General features: G+C 40.4%; 2 protein-coding genes across 10 annotated transcripts in view; one reads left to right on the top strand and one right to left on the bottom strand.

Moving 5' to 3' along the window:
• The window catches only part of CNST (consortin, connexin sorting protein), a 107291-nt gene extending 104827 nt beyond the window's left edge, over positions 1 to 2464 (bottom strand). For 3 of the 8 annotated variants that reach the window (XM_073338303.1, XM_073338306.1, XM_073338301.1), the window contains exons 1-2: positions 2291 to 2464; positions 1238 to 1298 (exon numbers count right to left, since the gene is read on the bottom strand). The gene's annotated coding sequence lies outside the window, so the exon portion shown is untranslated. Of the gene's footprint in view, positions 1 to 1183; positions 1299 to 1401; positions 2092 to 2290 lie in introns of those variants that run through there. The other 5 variants (XM_073338307.1, XM_073338305.1, XM_073338308.1 and 2 more) reach the window with 3 other exon arrangements.
• Positions 2115 to 18100, top strand: TFB2M (transcription factor B2, mitochondrial). 2 transcript variants are annotated; one of them, XM_073338311.1, is made up of 8 exons: positions 2115 to 2920; positions 4654 to 4742; positions 5694 to 5847; positions 6282 to 6430; positions 8769 to 8858; positions 10244 to 10306; positions 11808 to 11959; positions 17664 to 18100. In XM_073338311.1, exons 1-8 carry the CDS (start codon positions 2578 to 2580, stop codon positions 17686 to 17688), a joined length of 1065 nt encoding a protein of 354 aa, XP_073194412.1. In that variant the 5' UTR covers positions 2115 to 2577; the 3' UTR covers positions 17689 to 18100. The 2 variants fall into 2 exon arrangements, with proteins under 2 accessions (XP_073194412.1, XP_073194410.1); XM_073338309.1 differs by having other exon boundaries at positions 2246 to 2920; positions 16996 to 18100.
• Positions 18101 to 18338: the final 238 nt, after the last annotated feature.

The raw sequence follows: 18338 nt of genomic DNA, 5'->3' as shown, positions 1-18338 counted from the left end.
TCAACCACAATCCTTAGTGAAGGAAAGGCCTGTACTCAAATAAATTCTGATATGAAGAAAACAGTAGTGTCTTCTCTATGAAGGACAGCAGAATAAGCTTAGGGCTTGATCGTACAAATAGTCCCTGGAATAAGTCCCAACTACTCTGAGCAACCCTATTGACATCAGTTGGACTATTATTTCTGTATTAAGCACTACATTTGGCAAGAAGTGTTTGCAGAACACCTCAGTATCATTTAAAAACAAAGGATACAAAATTGCACAGTAAAACTATATTTGGGGACAGCAGCAAACAGTTTCTCTAAGAAAACAGAACGCTTTATGATCAGTAAATTGTTGGGCTCTCTGTTACTAATTTCTCAATTAAAAACAAAAACCTCATTCAAAAATAGATTGAGAATTTACACAGCACTCAGCTGAACAGATTTTTTCCCCCTAAGATTCAGTGAAGATTAACATGGTACTCAGAAAGAAAAGGAGTACTTGTGGCACCTTAGAGACTAACCAATTTATTTGAGCATGAGCTTTCGTGAGCTACAGCTCACTTCATCTGATGCATCAGCTTATGCTCAAATAAACTGGTTAGTCTCTAAGGTGCCACAAGTACTCCTTTTCTTTTTGCAAATACAGACTAACATGGCTGTTACTCTGAAACATGGTACTCAAATGCAGTTGCAGAATCAGGGTCTAAATCAACTATTTGATTGGAGATGCCAAAGGGTCAAGGAATTCCAAGTGTCAAAAGCACTGGCACAAACCCCAAAATGTCGTATTTTGTTTCCGGGACTTGAAAAATTTACAAAGAGTGACCAACAAGATACTTTCCCTGGCTACGGGGTGGTGGGGAAAAGTTTACGCTATCAGTTTCTCCAGAATGTAAGCTCATTTAAAAAAATACTTGCTAGACTTTACAGTTGTGAAGATACCTTCCAATTATAAAGGACATTTAAACCAATTCAGTCCTGAGTATGCAGATAGCCATCTCCATTGCCTATGTTGCACCTTAGAGCTTTACCACAGCAACAGCAAAAATGACCATTATATGAAGTTTCACAGCTGCTAGTCAAAGCCTGGTGGACAGGGCAATAGTGTAAGTGACAAGTATCATGTCAAGTGCACTCTGATAGGCCCAGAAGCAGAGGCAGGCACTGAACCTATTCACAAGTACGAGAAGCCCATTCACCTATGACTCCAGAGGCTTGGAGGTAGAGTGGGTGACTTCAAATTAATCAAATACCTTCTAAAATAAGCCTTCCTATTTAATCTTCAGCTTCATCTGCTGACCTCCAGCAGAACTCCTAAATTATAAGGAAAGCAATATGTAATTAATATCTTGGTTTATAAGATCACTACAAAAGGTCACTCCCTCCCCCCAGCCCTCTCCTGCTGGTAATAGCTCACCTTAAGTGATCACTCTGGTTACAGTGTGTATGGTAACACCCATTGTTTCATGATCTCTATGTATATAAATCTCCCCACTGTATTTTCCACGGCATGCATCCGATGAAGTGAGCTGTAGCTCACGAAAACTTATGCTCAAATAAATTTGTTAGTCTCTAAGGTGCCACAAGTCCTCCTTTTCTTTTTGCGGATACAGACTAACTCGGCTGCTACTCTGAAACTTGGTTTATAAGGTTGAGCAACCATTGGTGACATTTTCATTACTCACACCGTGCTGCAGTCAGATCATATTAATATGTATGACTGTCTCTTCCATTGCTCTAGAAGTTACATGGCTTCAGACCCATTCAAACACCAAATAAACAAACACATGAAAATCAGACATGAGGTGAATGTCTAGCGCCGACTGTTCACCAGCCTTTGGACTCCCCAGTGCGCCGGGCGCTCCTGCCCAGAGCAGCGCAGCGACCTCGCAGGCTCCCCTCCGACCAGCCACCCGCCGGGGTCCTCCCTCAGAGCAAGACCCAGCCCCCGGCCCGCCGCCCCGCGGGGTGTCTACCCGTCCCCAAGGGCGGCACTGGCAGCGGGCTGCGCGCCGGGAGAGGCGGCCTCTCGGCCCCAGGCTCCTCGCCCTCCCGCGGGCTGATGTGAGAGCCTCCGCCCGGCTCCACGTCGCGCCCCCCGCCCCGCATCGACACCCCCGCCCCCCATGACCCGGCACCGCGCTCTGCCCGCCACAGAGCCGCGGCCAGCCGGGCTCCGAGCCCCGCAGCCGCCACCCCGCTTCCTTCGCCTCTGCCCCTTCCCGGGTGACCCCCGCCCGGGGTCCCGCCCCCGGCTCCGCGCGGGCAGGGGAAGGCGGGTAGGCAGAGGAGCCTCCATCTCCTACCTAGGTGCCCGGCTGCCCCGGCAGGGCTGCGGGCGGCCATGGCCGACGCTGGGTGCGGAGGTCTCTAGCGGGCTCTGCGGCGGACTCTCGGCGACGCAGGGCTGGCACCATAGAGAAGAGGAAACTTGACGGCCCAAAATCATAGAGCGGAGAAGCTAGAGCGCCTGGGACCGTGTACGGCCGCCTGCTGGCGGAAGCGGAAGTGACGTAGCCCGGGCGCTTGCGCCCTGCCCTGTGTTTACTGGCCGGGAAGGTCACCCACGTGGGGGTGCGGCTCGGGCTCGGAGATGTTGGCCGCGTTGCCGTCCCCGGGGCTCAGCGGGCGGCGCTCGGTGCTGGCGGCTCTGGGGGCCGCGGCCGCCGCGCTCAGGCCCTTGCTGTGCGGCCTCCCCGGCTGCCGGGCTCCGCGGCGCGGCCTGGGGCAGGAGTCGCGGCAGCACCCGCACTGCCGGCTCCAGCTGCGGCTCCCGGAGGCGGCCGAGGCGGCGCGGCTGGTCCTGGAGAGGGCGCGGCCCTCCCCCCCGCTGCGCAGGTTCATCGCCTGCCCCGACCTGGCCCGCGCCGTGCGCGCCAGCCTGGAGTGTGGCTCGGCCCATGGCCCCGAGCCCGTCGTCCTGGAGTGCCAGCCGGGTAAGCGCCCCCCGCGGCCCTGCCCGTGTCGCTTCCTGCAGCGCCGAGCACGGACCCGCTGGGCCGCGGCAGACCTCGCCCTCATGCGCCGGGGCTGGGCTCGCGGAGGAGGGAGGTGGGAGACTAAGAGCTGCTTAAAAACCTGTCAGTGTCTGAGTTTAAATCTTTCAAACGTGTCGGCTGGGCCTCGTCAGCTCTGGGGGAGCCACTTCGAGGCAGGGCCCCAGGCTGGCGGGGAAAGCCAATGGGTTATTCTGGGAACGGGGCAACTGCGCCCCAGCTCTTTTATCGTTAGGGCCCTGACCGCATCTGGTGCTGGGTAGGAGCCTCTGTGTTAGCGGGACAGTTGGGCTTGGTGGCTAATGGTCATTGGGGATGGGATGAAGGGAAACCTTGTAAATGTTCACACGGAAATATGAACTTAATATTTTTGGAAAGACCTAAGCAAAACGACGTAAAACATAATGCTGGGGGAAAAAAAGAGTGAAGTGGTGGGTCTTGTCCAGTGTCTTCAGAATTGGTCTGATATTCTGGGGCTAGGTTGGCAATCCGCACAGCCTGAAAAGTTAGTGCATTGAACTTAAATCTGATTGCAGGTCTCTGCAAAACTGACTTTAGGCTTTAGTATTTGAAGAGGGATGGTGTTTATAAAGAAATTATCAGACTTCATTAGGAGTAGTTTTAATGCTAGAAAGTTCTGTTTCAGTAACACGATAAGGTCTTGCATCTTTGCGGGAAGGTTATGATCACAGCTTCAATCTGTACACCTTGATACTGGTTCATATTAAGTGCTGACACTGCAGTGCAATAGTGGGGTGTTGTGTCCTACTGGTTGTTCTTTGCATGTGATATTAAAATTAGGTCCTGCCTGATCTCTGTGTCTGGAGCTCTTATGGAAAAGTGCCTGATGCTGCCCCACTGATGTGAAAGGAAGCTTTACCATTGGCTTTGCTGGCATTACCTTTCCCTGTTCTGCACATTGTCTAAATATTTCAAACAGAACTCAGAACAGAGTGTCTAAAGTGTAGGGCTCATGGCATTACCACATGGGGAGAAACATTGAAAAGCTAGGGATTGCTGTTGCCTCATTAGTTATTTTCCCTCACCAGTTCATTTAATAAAGGAAAAAGTAATTTTGAATATGCATGAACAGTTAAATACAATTAATTTTAATTAAATTATTATTTTGGTATTGTATATTATGTTACCTGTAAGCCTACATTTCAGCATAGAAACATTTTTGACTGAACTACATACACACCTTTTATTTCAAAAACTTCTTATCACAAGTCCAGTAAATGTGGTCTCAGTATATCCACACTGCCTTTTTCTTTACGGTACAACCACACATTTCTCAGTCACTGCACAGGAGACGCTCAGCTGCTAAACAGTAGCAATGCAGATCAAGGCTGAAGGTCCATTTAGACTGTCAGAGCTTGAAGAGAAAATTGTAGAACAACTGTAGAGATCTCCAGAAATTTGAGAGAGCGTGTCTGACTACTGTCTAAAGCTCTTATGCCGCAAAAATTTGCACACATGCTTAATTTTACTCACATGTTGCAGACTTAGGGCATAATTCTTTATCTAATCTCTGTCCCCCTCCACCTCCCTCCTGCTCCCCCTCCAATATTTAGGTAAACTTATTTTTCTCCTTCTTGAAAGGCGTGTGCACTAGTTATGTCCTTTGGGAGTCCATGTTAAAGGATAGAGCTAAACAATGATGATTTTTCCAGGTCCTGGAGTCTTGACCCGGACGCTACTCAATGCAGGTGCCCGAGTGGTAGCTCTGGAGAGTGACAAAGCTTTCCTTCCAGATTTACAGGTATGTTTTTTTCTAAGGGATCTGAAATTTGCAGTGAGGTAGGAAAATGAGAAATTAATTTAAAATCACACATCTGTTTGAATTTTTTTACCTGTTACAAGTAACATCTAAGATAGATACAAGTTAAAGATGGCAGGAAAAAATATTTTTCTTTTTTTAATTTGTTTACTTTGCACATTTGACAGCACTTTGCCTTTCACTGTTTCTCATATATAGCCAGTCAGTTTCTCCTGTTTGTGCAGGATTTCGAGTTGAGGTCTCGTTAAATAGGGACATACTTAGATTTGTGGCTAATAGTCACCTAAATAATCCTGACTGTGTTTTTAAGCAAGATAGTTTTCATGTGGTCTTCAGAAGCTTCTACAAATATTCTTATCTACTTTCAATGATTATTTTACCTGATCAAACTTTTGTCCTGGATCCTGCAGTTGACTCCAGGCATGTAGACTGTTGGGTCCATGATTTTAGTGGGGCTTTGCATGGGCCTGGAGGTCTGCAGATTTGGAGCTTTTTTTGCTGTTTCGGAGAGACTGAGATTTGGGAGCCAAGATTCCTGCTTGTTTCCAGCTCTGCTATTGACTTGGCATAAGCATGAGCAACTCGCTCAACTTCTTCGTGTATATTCATTTTTAGTTGTTATGCTAATCAAATGTTTGTTAAAAATTACCAAAGGTTACACAAGTTTAATAGTGCATTGTAAAGTTCCAGTTGAGCAAATGCTAAATATATAAAAAATACATCTGCCTTGCATCATAAAAGTAGCTGGCCTACATGCAACATTTCAATAGCTAGGTCTGTGAGCAATGTTTGTTATTTTTAACTAGTAGTTACAGAAGCTTTTTATTTTAAAGATAATTCATTGAGTTTTTGTTTTCAGATGGAAAAATGCCTAGGATGTGTCTAAATTATTGGTGTTGAAAACTTAAAATTTAACTTCACCATTGCTTTCAGTCTCTGGAGAACAGCCTACATGGACAATTAGAAGTTGTTTATTGTGACTTCTTCAGATTGGACCCTTTGGGCTGTGGATCTATGAAACCACCTGCTATGTACTCTGAGAAACTTTTTGAAAATTTGGGCATCTTGGCAGTTCCTTGGACAGCAGGTAAATTGAAAATCAACCTAATGTTGTGGGTACGTAATTGAGGCCTCAGAGGCAGTTTGGCAGGTGCTTGAGGGCCTTGCTTAATTTTGTATAAAATGGAGTGGAGTACATCTATCATCTTCTTTAATACAGAGATATGACTCATAGATACTACATGCCCAGTAGTCTGGCATTTTAGTAAGAGGTAAAACAGTGTATGGTGGAATATGTAGTGTCAATTGTTTGCACCTCTTTAATGGAGATTCAGACAGACACAAACTGCATTCAGTGGTGGGTCATACCGTAAGCCATACCTGAGCAACAACAAAATCTGTAAATACATTCAGGTTAAAATAATGCTTGCTCTCATGGTTGTAACTTACACTTTAGTGTTGTTGAGGTTGTGCAGTACATATTTGAAAATTCAAAGATACCTTTGCTCATTTTCAAAACAGATGTTCCTGTAAAAATTATTGGATTCCTTCCCCAAAAAAAGGAAAGAAACACTCTTTGGAAGCTTATCTTTGTCATGTATGAACGCAGTTCCATATACAGATATGGAAGAATAGAACTGAACATGTTTGTTAGTGAAAAAGAGTACAAGGTATGTTTAAGTACAAGAGATTTCACTGATTAATAAAGAGAAGCTGATGCTTCATTGAAAACTGTAGAACATTCTGTGTAGAGGCATTTTGTCCATGTGTTTGCTTAAAAAATGTTCTTCCTTTTTATTAAGGATATTTTTCTAACAAAAGTGGGAGGGACTGTCTCTCTGCTGCTTGCTCCTCCTGAAGGAATGTTTGTCTGTGAAAACACAGTGTGTGTTAAAGGAAGTGAGTGTCACAAATTAGAGTGCTCTTCATGTGAGGGACAGTCAGTAGAAGCCAGATATATTGAAGACATGCTGGTGCCTGATGGAAAACCAACACTTCTATTGTATATTTTTTTAATGCAGTAACAGTAGTTCCCAGACTTTTTTATGCTGTGACTCCCTTTGGGATCACCTCTGTTGATGCAGCCCCCTCCCCTGGTGCTTGGTATTCAGATTGGCTTTTCATAAATGAACACTCCATCTTAACGGTCTACTTTGAAAACTATCATGGGGGTTTACCACCAGACCAAAAGAAAGGGATGGGCAACTGGTAGCCCAGAGGCCACATCCAGCCTGGCATCATTTTATTTGGCCTGCCACCCTGCATGCTGGAAGAGAGGGATCCAGTGAAGCCCCCTCCTGCCAAAGTCTTCGCAATTGCCCAAAGTTCTAGAGGTCACCGGGCAGGAACTGGGGAGCGTGGCCCAACACTGTTTAAGCAGTGATTCTGTATTAAATCAGTATGGCTGCTGCCAGAGTGGCCTGGAGCATTGCTCTGGCTGCATGGTCACATTGCCACTGAAATTTGACCAGCTGCTCCTCCATACAAACAGGTGTGGCCCAGCCAAATGGTGTTGCAACCCCTGGCACACAGGGAGTCTGTTCCTGTACAACAGGGGAGTCCACCAAGAATTCAACTACTGGTGGCACCAGCTCATGCGCTTTGTAAGTACGAGAGAGGAGTCCCTGGCTGAGAGAGACTCAGCATCCTTGACACGGGGGTGACACAAGCATGGGCTGGAACGCCTCCCTGGCAGGGTGGGGAACACCAGAATCTGCCTTCCCTCCAAGAAACATCTGAATTGGCGCCACTGCTCGTGCTCTTCCAGGGAGGATCTGGCTGAAAGTAATATATATTCTTTCAGTGGGGACCACGTTCCACTGGGAGACCTACACCTGTGATTTTCATATCTTTTTTTTTTACAAACAAATCCTACTAAATCTTGATATAAATATCAGGTATATCTTGTAAATATTAGGATTTCTAGATGTACCTATGTAATCCAGTTTATCCCATATGTTTCTAAATACTATAAATACTAAATACTAAATAATTTCTAAATTTGTATTCCCTTTTAAAATAAGGGGTTTAAATACCACTACATTTGCAGTTCAGCAGTGATTTTCTTTAATGATAAAATGATTGGCAAAAAGGGCAGTCCATTTCTTTTAGTGTCACCACTATGGTGTTACTTCCTTACACTAATTTACCACTCTCTTCATGCAATTTCTGTAACCCCTCCCGCAAAAGCGCCCCCCTCACCCTGATATGAGCTGAATGCCTGTCTTGGATAAATACTGTTGGAATCCACTTCCCTAGGTAAGGGTACATCTGGCTCCATTTTTCAGTTGATCATTGTGTCAAATCTATAGTTAAAAATGAAATCACTCCACAATAGATGCACGCACTTCTGTCTTTGCTCAGTTCAGGATTAACTGAAATGTTGGGTTTTTTCCTTTCTGGAAGTTGTTTGACATATAGTATTGAGTTGAATTGCCAGGCTTCTTATGAAGGTGCCTTAGAAAACCTTTTTGGCATTCACACAATCCATCATCTGGAGATATTTTAACAAATTGGCTGCATGATCCTCTTTCTTAGGAATAGTACTAGCTTTAATGTAAAATGAAATCTATGCAATAACAATAACATATCCCAAACTTGGGTAATCCTTTGACTCTTGTAGAGGTAGAGTGAATGGGTGAGTATTTTCTTGTTCTTTCATAAGACTTCTTTCACTCTCCTAGTAAAGAGGTTAATATAGACGTTCTTATGCAGTCTAAGTAGGTAATTTTAAATATTAAAATATTGTATGAAATGAAGTGGTTTTATGGTGGAGTCTGTTTTTCTAATGTGTTCATCTGACAGGGAGGCCTAAAATAATGTGTGATGCATGTTGTGTGAGGTCTAAGGTTGAGCTTAGAGTGGAGCTTAAGTGAGTGGAGCTTGAAATTTTAGACTTAACTTTGAATTTGCTGTCTCTTGAGAACTTAAGTCACATTTATAAGGATTTTGGAGTGAATAGATACAGAAATAATCTTCTTTTTTTTCCCAACTTTGTCTTTCTGTCAGGTATTGACTGCAAAACCTGGTGAACTAAGGAGTTATCAAGCATTAAGTGTGCTATGGCAAACAGCCTGTGAAATTAAGCTTCTGCACATGGTGAGTATTTTGTACTGTCTATGATGATGTCTACTGAGCTAAAAGCTTTTTATAGTAAACAATGAAATTTTCTAAAACGCTACATATTTTTAGTTTTCTGTGTTGAAAATGCTTTTATAAGGGTACCATTATAGTTAATGATCTGTGAACATTTTCTTTAGAACTTCCTGTCTTCAGAATTTGTGACATAAAATGTACTTATTCACTTTGTTACCCCAGATATTTACTTTTTTTTTAAGTCAAATCTGATTGAAATGTAAACAATTATTTTTAGTTTAGATCTAAAACTAGCGTTTTTAAAGTTGGAACATCTTTTCTAAATTAAAAACAAGAAACTCAGCAGTGTTAAACTATGGACAGGTTGCTCTAAAAAGAAACAAAAAAAACCTCCGACACATGCAGCTTTAAAATGGGGTATTTAAATAAATAAGCCTAGTAGCACTTTTTAAAGTCCCTAGGGCACTTTAGTTTTCTTGGCAGAAGCAATTTTGTGTTTCAGGCTTTTAGAGATTGGCTGCATGCTTTTTTCAGTATGTATTGAAAGGTTTGGGTTGGCATTAAGAGAATAGAAATAACGCTCCTGACCCACACTGATTCTTCCTGTCCTGTTCCACTCTCCTCACCCCTAAAAGGCTGGCACCAGCTAACCCATTTGCCTTTGATAGCAGGAAGTCCGTCTGGAAAATGGAATTATTTCTGACCTACCTCACAGGGGCTGTGACCATACAGTCATAAATGTATGGGAGATGCTCAGATACAACAGTGATGGGGGCCAGATAAGTACTTACACAGAACCCATGGGCAGAGAGGTGCATCAGGTGCACAAGAAAGAGTAAGATGAGTGGGCAGGAAGGATCCAGTCCAGGATGAACAAGCAGTAGGCAGCTGTAGACAGAACTATAGCATATATGAATTGGCAGTTGCTGGACATAAAAGGGATTCGTGCTAGGGTTTCTTTTAGAAATTAAGCCAATACAAATGTTCATGTATAATTTTGGCTGTAAAGGACCATATTTCAAAAGGTGGGAAGAACTTGGAAAGCTGGAGGTATTTTCCCGAGAAATAATTCCTTTCTCCACAGTTTTGCAGCTTTTGGCCCAATTCAGGAAGGTTACTTAAATAGGTGTTTAACTTTAAGCACCCAAATAGTTCAACAGAAGTAAATAGGGATACTCACATGCTTAAGGTTAGGTACATGCTTAAGTAACTTCCTGAATCTGGGCCATTGTACTCTTCAGTTCATGTTTTTATTTTCAATATATTCCGCCAATTTTAGATCAAGTTTTAGAAACAATATTAGTGTAATATTTGGCAAAAGACTTAAAAAAAAATTACGAAGGCATGACAAAATATTCTAAACTTTAACTTTTTTTTTTTCCTTCCAGGAACCTTGGTCTTCATTTTTGACTAATTCAAAAACCAGGGGACTTGCAATACCAAAGAGCATGGTAAGACCCACATATATGGTCTCTTTCTTTAGAGATGCTGTCGAACAATTTAGGCCCAAAATTTAGATTTTGGGAGGGTTAATTGCATTACAAATTTTTATAAGAAAATTCATGAATTCACTTTATTTAATTGAGATGTTTTTTATTGAAATACTCCCTTTCATTATAGGAAATTCAGACACAATGTGCTCTGTGCATAAAATGTAGGCAGTGGATTTGTGATTTATAAACAAAAGTGAAACTGAACCCAACTAGTATCTTTTTATTAACCAAGGTGACAGAAATGCAGCAGACAGAATAAATGGGAAAAGAAGAAAATGAGACTTTTTGAAGGGACACTTGGGTTCAGGATCATCTCTTTAAAAAATATATTGTGTTAGCTGCTACTGATAACACTTTAGATTAGTAAAACAGAATTGAAAAAAAATCAAAATCCACTTTTACTTCTAATGTTTTGCGTAATACTTGTACTTCACTGTTCAGTTGCAAATTCATGTTCTCATGCTAGCACAATGATGCAAAAATTATTTGGGCTATAGATATAATAGTTTAAATTGCCAGGGACAATGTTTAAATTGAAACAAAATCCTGAAGTTTAAAAAAAAAATGAAGACATTTGTATCCATTTTTATTGAACTTTGGTGTTAAAACTCATCAGTATATTACATTACCCAATGATTGCTCTTTTTAGCAATAAAACCCATAAAGGACTTTTCTTTTTCTTTTTTTTTTTTTGGTAATACTGAATGTTACTTTGCATGTTTTGATTATATCATATCTGACAGCTTTGTAGACACATCAAATGTCCCCATAATTACAGCATAGGTCATATGAGGTGACACTTTAGCTGATGGCTACACACCAAATGGATTGTTTGATACGTTCAGATCACTTCATAGAGTCAGGGGAATTAGAGATGGAAATGATCTATTGGGTCGTATATCTCTTTCTGCCAGTACAAAACTACCTTTATCTTTAAGGATAAAAATAAGTTATTCATACACTTCTCAGATGGGAGGACAGTCTTAACAAATGTTACACCACAGTATTCCATATTTGTCCAAAAGACAGATAATTAAAATGAGTTAGATTCAGATTTTTTAAGGCCAGACCATTATGATTATTTAATGCAACCTCTTGCATAACAGGCCAAAATAACCTCATCTGAAAATTTCTTCATCAAGCCTATAACTTCTGTTTGAGCTATAGCATATCTTTTAGAAAGATAACCTTTCTTGATTTAGAGACTCAAAGTGATGTAAAATCCACCATCAGTGGTTAATTACCTTCACTGTTTTAAAAAAGAATTGCACATTATGTTTAGTCTGTATTTATCTAGCTTCAGCTGCCAACCATTGGATCTCATGCCTTTTTCTGCTAACTAAAAGAATGGTTTACTTTGAGAAGTCTTTTCCTGTGACTTAAAGAAATACACTATTTGTATCAAGGAAATGCAATCTTAACTATGACCTATTTTCATTAACTCTTTTTGTTGTTGCAGCTGCTGCCAAACAACCACTTATGTTTAGTACGAATGACACCACGGAGGAATTTATTTACAGGTGGCATGACAACCACAAATTCATCTACCTTTATTCTTATGATAAAACAGTGTCTTGCTAAACGCAAGTCTAAACTAATTGATAGACTTAAGTAAGTATATGGAAAAGTTATATTACAATTTTTCACCAGACAAATGACTGAAGGGTTCAGGACAATTTAGTAGTGTTTTGTTCTTAAATGATTATTCTTTACAGTTCAGATACAGGTTTCAGAGTGGTAGCTGTGTTAGTCTGTATCAGCAAAAACAACAAGGAGTCCTTGTGGCACCTTTAAGACTAACAAACTTATTTGGGAATATGCTTTCGTGGGCTAGAACCCTCTTAATCAGATGTATGGAGTGAAAATATAGGAGCAGGTATACATACATGAAAGGATGGGGGTTGCTTTACCAAGTGTGAGGTCAGTCTAACGAGATAAATCAATTAACATCAGGATACCAAGGGATGAAAAATAACTTTTGACGTGGTAAGAGAGTGGCCCATTACAGACAGTTGACAAGAATGTGTGAGTAACGGTAGGTAGAAATTAGTATTGGGGAAATTAGGTTTTGTCATGACCCAACCATTCCCAGTCTAGCCCACGAAAGCTTTTGCCCAAATAAATTTGTTAGTCTCAAAGGTGCCACAAGGACTCCTCATTGTTTTAGTCCAGATACAGTTTAGTGTTCCTTTAATTCTATACAACTACATGCAGAATAAACTTACAGTTGCTCAAAATACTATGTGATTGGAAATGAAGATTTTAGCAACAAATTAAAAATTACTCTGCCATTTGTGGGGCTGAGTAATTGCATACTGTAAATATTTATTTTTTAAATGCAGACATGCTTGCTAGTATTTCTTTTTCTTGCATAAATGTATTCTCAATTGCAGTTTGCAAACATGCATAAGAATATTAAGTTGCATGTCAAAATCAGCATTGCCAACCCACAACTCTGTACCTGGATATTTTTAAACAAATGAAACTATATAATGGAGCTAGTTTAGAAGAGGGGTTCGTGCGTTCGTTCTAAAAGAGATCGACAGATAACGTAATCTGGAAATTTTTAAATTTTATAAACTGTGCTAGCTTCTTGCATGTTAAAAGATTTTCTTCTCTGTCAATTTATTAACAAGTTTCTTTACATGGGTTTGTTTCTGTAAATGCTCATTTAAAATATTAGGGTTTCCCATTATATTTTTGGGTTTGTATATAAATCTGAATTTCAACAAGACATTCAACATAATGCTGCATTAAAATATTTTAGAAAAGTAATTAGCAAAAAATATTGTACTGTGGTGTGCAGGCATGCACTACTGTCTGAATGACAGGCTGGAGCCAACAGCTGGGGTAAAAGTGAGGGGTCCCTGTCCTGCCCTAGGGTTGGGCTATATAAACAGGAAGAGAGAGCTCAGAGAGATGGGAGTGGAAGCCATGCAGACTGCGGTGGGTCATGGGTTCTTTCCTCTCAGGCTCTAGGAGACTTGTCTAATTAGAGTCTGTGTGGGAACAGATGCAGGATTCAGAGGTGAGGGCCTTATGAACTGTTTGTTTTAATTGCTCCTGTCCTGAGCCTTATTAAAAGAGGATATGCTCTTCTGTAATGTGTGCTGGCTTCTCTGTGCCCCTGGCTGTTAAAGTGAAGCTGTTGCGGTCAAGTGAATTAAGCTGGGCACTCCCACAGTGCAACACTGGGCTGTAAGGGGGCACACAGGGGCAGCCCCACCTTTACATGTAGATTAAAAACTGTATTGCTGATAATGGTTAAAGAGAATAATCATTAGGGCTGTCAAGCAATTAAACAAATAATCGCAATTAATCGCACTGTTAAACAATAAGAGAATACCATTTATTTAAATATTTTGGAATGTTTACTACATTTTCAAATATATTGATTTCAATTACAATACAGAATACAAAGTGTACAGTGCTCACTTCATATTTATTTTTATTACAAATATTTGCACTGTAAAAAAACAAAAGAAATAGTATTTTTCAATTCAGCTAATACAAGTACTGTAGTGCAATCTCATTATCATGAAAGGTGAACTTACAAATATAGAATTATGTACAAAAAACCTGCATTCAAAAACAAAACAGTGTAAAATTTTAGAGCCTGCAAGTCCACTCAGTCCTACTTCTTGTTCAGCCAGTCACTCAGACAGACAAGTTTGTTTACATTTGCAGGAGATAACGCTGCCCGCTTCTTATTTACAATGTCACCTGAAAGCAAGAACAGGCATTCGCATGGCACTGTTGTAGCCGGCGTCGCAAGATATTTACGTGCCAGATGCGCTAAAGATTCGTATGTTCCTTGCTTCAGCCACCATTCCAGGGGACATGCGTCTAGGCTCATGACAGTTCTGCTCTATAACAATCCAAAGCAGTGCAGAACGATGCATGTTCATTTTCATTATCTGAGTCAGATGCCACCAGCAGGAGGTTGATTTTTCTCTTTTGGTGATTGGGTTCTGTAGTTTCTGCATCGGAGTGTTGCTCTTTTAAGACTTCTGAAAGCATGTTGCACACCTCGTCCCTCTCAGATTTTGGAAGGGACTTCAGATTCTTAAACCTTAGGTTGAGTGCTGTAGCTATCTTTAGAAATCTCACATTGGTTCCTTCTTTGTGTTTTGTCAAATCTGCAGCAAAAGTGTTCTTAAAATGAACATTTGCTGAGTCATCATCCGAGACTACTATAACATGAAATATATGGCAGATTGTGGGTAAAACACAGAGCAGGAGACATACAATTCTCCCCCAAGGAGTTCAGTCACAAATTTAATTAATGCATTTTTTTTTTTAATGAGTGTCATCAGCAGGGAAGCGTGTCCTCTGGAACAGTGGCCAAAGCATAAAGGGGCATATAAATATTTAGCATATCTGGCATGTAAATACCTTGCAATGCCGTGCAAATACCTGTTCTCACTTTCTGGTGACGTCGTAAATAAGAAGAGGGCAGAATTGTCTCCTGTAAATGTAAACAAACTTGTTTGTCTTAGTAATTGGCTGAACAAGAAGTAGGATTGAGTGGACTTGTAGGCTCTGAAGTTCTGCTTTTTGTTTTTGTGGGCAGTTATGTAACAAAAATCTACATTTGTAAGTTGCACAAAGACATTGCATTACAGTACTTGTTTGAAGTGAATTGAAAAATACTATTGCTTTTATCATTTTTACAGTGCAAATATTTATCATAAATAATGTACACTTTGATTTCAATTACAACACAGAATACAGTATGTATGAAAATGTAGAAAAACATTCAAAATATTTAATAAATTTCAATTGGTATTCTAGTGTTTACAGTGCGATTAAAACTGCGATTAATCACAATCAACAGCCCTAGTAATCATTAAATGGTATAGTGTCCTAATGGGAAAATATGTCAAGTTACATTATGCAGAGTGCTGTAGAGATGCCAATTCTAATAGCGTTTCTGTTAGTGGGAACCTCGCGTAAACTGAAGCACAGAAAGCTAAAAAACCCAGAACAATCAAACTCCCAGTGCAAACTAGAGAAGTTAGACTGTTGAGTTACGACAAGCAAAATAACCACCAGTTTTAAGCAGATCACACAGCAACAACTGTATTAGAGTTGCTCAACCTTATAACTCTTTTTGGGTGAAATTTAGTTCATATGTTCTCACTCAGGGAATAAACTTTTTGTTTCACCAAAAATGTTTCATCAAACATGGCTGTTTATAAAGCACAGGCAGAATAGAATAAGATGTTTTTCTGAACAAAATTTGGTAGCTTTTGTTGTTGTTGTAACAACTGTAAGCCCTAGTAGGAGGCGATGGAAACTTGAAGTTTGGTAAGGACATAGTCCCTAGGTCATAGATATGCCTTTCAATGTTTAGGTGAAAATTGATTTTGATCTGAGTAAGTTATGATTTTTAAAAAAGTAATTCACGTGTGTACACTGTTTTTAAAAGATCTGCCAGCATTACATTGGCATGTCACACGCATGTGTGGTTTAGCTGAGAGGAAACTTCCTTTGAATAGCTGCTCTTGCTATTTCATTTGATTTATGTATATGTGCAGCATAAAGCTGAGTAGAAATTGAGTTTAATATGTACAAAATACCAAAATCTAAAGTAGATTAAATAAGACTGTTGAAAATAGATTGCAGAGTGCAGTGGGTCAGACTGGATGCCCTAAAGTGGTTTTCTACTATCTAATTTATAAATTAAGCTTTTAAATTATTTCCGTCAGTTTTGCCTACCAATATTTTTTAGCCCCTCACTCCAAGACATTCAGGCTTCCTTATCCACTGTTACTCCATTTACTCCCTGTGGTGTGGTTATTAGTGTTCTCTTTCCATTCATGGGAAATGAATGCTCCCTGAGAAGAACCAGCCTCTGGTTAACTATTCCAATAAACAAACTGTTTTTTCTTTCATGTGTTGCCGGTGGTTTGTAGTCAATCTTCCGGTGGGTGGATAATCCCCCTGGCAATATGCTAATGACGTTTTATAACTCAGTCAGGAAGACTGGTATAAAGGGGTATCACAGGTTCCTTCCTTGTAGACTGTCAAATTGACAGGGTGCTTACTTTCCACTAGTTGCTTATGCCAGAATCTGTAGCTGACCTTGTGTCTCTTAATTTGCAGCTGCTGTGTATTAATAAACATACTTTTTCCTTGCCTTGAAAATAAATGCAGTCAAGATATCTGTAGGAACTGTACAGTTCCTAAATTTGATAGCAGTGACATAATATGAGTGGGAGAGATAGTGGGTACAGTAAAACAGACCACCTCATATAATGGGGGAAAAGGGATTATTAAAAAAGGAAAAGGGTAATTAAACCCTTCAGACTGTCTCACCCTCATAACAAACATGGCTTTCATTGTCCCCAGGCATTGGAATCTAAACCCATTCATGCCCTAGGTTCTCTGTTATTTCAGTTGTACAATGAATGGAGGGGAAAATGCACCATCTGAGAAGTTTGTGATTAAACTCATGAATCTAATGGACAGAGGCCCCTATTGTCAGCATTCATAGAGAATAATTGGTGTCACCCGAGGGAATTCTTGACAGCCTGAAGTTGAGAGAATTAATTGTGCCCAGTGTTGCACCTTACTACTGTTTTCTTTGTAACTGAAAGAAATGCTAAAACATGACTTTTTTTTTGTAATGTCTTGTGTTTCAGCTCATGGAGTCCAGACAGTGGGAGTAAACTGTTAAGGGAGCTAGAAATACCGGAAAACATTGTAACAGGCAATTTGTACCCAGAAGAGTACAGACGCCTTTTTGAAGCTATGGAACGCTCTAAAGAATTTAGTCAAAGCTGGCTCTATGATGAAGTCTTCGAAAATACCAGGAACATAAATTTCTAAATCTAAACCTGCTGGTTTTGAAACAAATTATTTGTTTCAGTGACTATATTGTGATGCAAATAATAAGAAATGGGCTCAAAATCTTAGAATTCCATCAGTAAAGATTGTGTTGTCACCTGCACAAATCAGAAGATAAAGTCGCTTGAGGTGCAACAGCCTGTCTATATGGGCAAAAAACTGTTTAAACCATGTATAGGCATGGCAGTTAACAGGTTGTTCTGTGTGCATGGGATTGAAGTCAAACTTTGCATCTTCTCCAGCAGCATAATGGCAACTGTTGTTGCTCTTGGAAATATGGCATAAAAGGAACTGCCTTTTTGCTACTCTGCTGTATATTTGTTATATTTTAAAGAGTATGAGACCAAATACTTGTGCAATTTGGATTTGCGTGTCAGAATACTTAATTATGATTAACTTTTTCACAGTGCCCCAAAATGTTTAGACCCTTTATAAATATAAGACCTATTTTCCTTCTCCCTAGCCTAAGGAACACAGTCCAAAATTGACATGATACAATAATAGTTATGAACAAAGGGATGAGGAAAAATGGGAGAGCGGAAAACAGTAGACTAATATGGCTACTCAGGTTAGTTATGTGTTTCTTGTTTTAACATATGCTCTGCATTATATCTGTCTACTAGAGCTGGTGTGCTGGGGAGAGAGGAATATTTATAGTAGTTTTGAAAAATTGAAATTTCAAAATTCAGAAGATGTTGATCAGTCTCTTCTACATACCCTGCCACCCATCCACATGCATATAGTCTTTGCTATCTTGTTTGAATCTAAAATTTTTCCACCAGACCTTTGAACGTTGTATGAACCATGAAAATTGTCTCCTCCCCACAACCTATGCCCTTTATATATTTGTTACAATGTGTGTATATTATATGTATATAAATACAACCCACTAAAATTGTATTCCTAGCCAGAGTACTTGTTTACACAACCTCGCCTCAGCCACTATATTCCCTCATTAATCAACTCTTTCCTGTTTCCCCTGTACATTTGGTGTTGGGGCTAGGAAGTGTCAAGAAATGTTCCTGTAGGGGTGTCCAGGTACAAGACAACAGTATATCTGTTAAGTATAGGCTTGGATAGCTCAGATACTGGGAAGTTGTGCTGCTTCAGTCTCTGCTAATAGAGAAGTGTGTCTTGA

The sequence above is a fragment of the Lepidochelys kempii genome, chromosome 3 (genome assembly GCF_965140265.1).
Source record: "Lepidochelys kempii isolate rLepKem1 chromosome 3, rLepKem1.hap2, whole genome shotgun sequence".
NCBI classification, from domain to species: Eukaryota; Metazoa; Chordata; order Testudines; family Cheloniidae; genus Lepidochelys; species Lepidochelys kempii.
This window is presented reverse-complemented; position numbering and strand designations above follow the sequence as displayed.

What these genes read in the sequence shown, in the direction of transcription:
- TFB2M (XM_073338309.1), top strand. Translation starts at nt 2,578, where the DNA reads ATGTTGGCCGCGTTGCCGTCCCCGGGGCTCAGCGGGCGGCGCTCGGTG. An exon ending in GGCAGTTCCTTGGACAGCAG is followed by an intron (nt 5,848 to 6,281) that starts GTAAATTGAAAA and finishes TTTTCAAAACAG; the next exon opens with ATGTTCCTGTAAAAATTATT. An exon ending in TTAGTGAAAAAGAGTACAAG is followed by an intron (nt 6,431 to 8,768) that starts GTATGTTTAAGT and finishes TCTTTCTGTCAG; the next exon opens with GTATTGACTGCAAAACCTGG.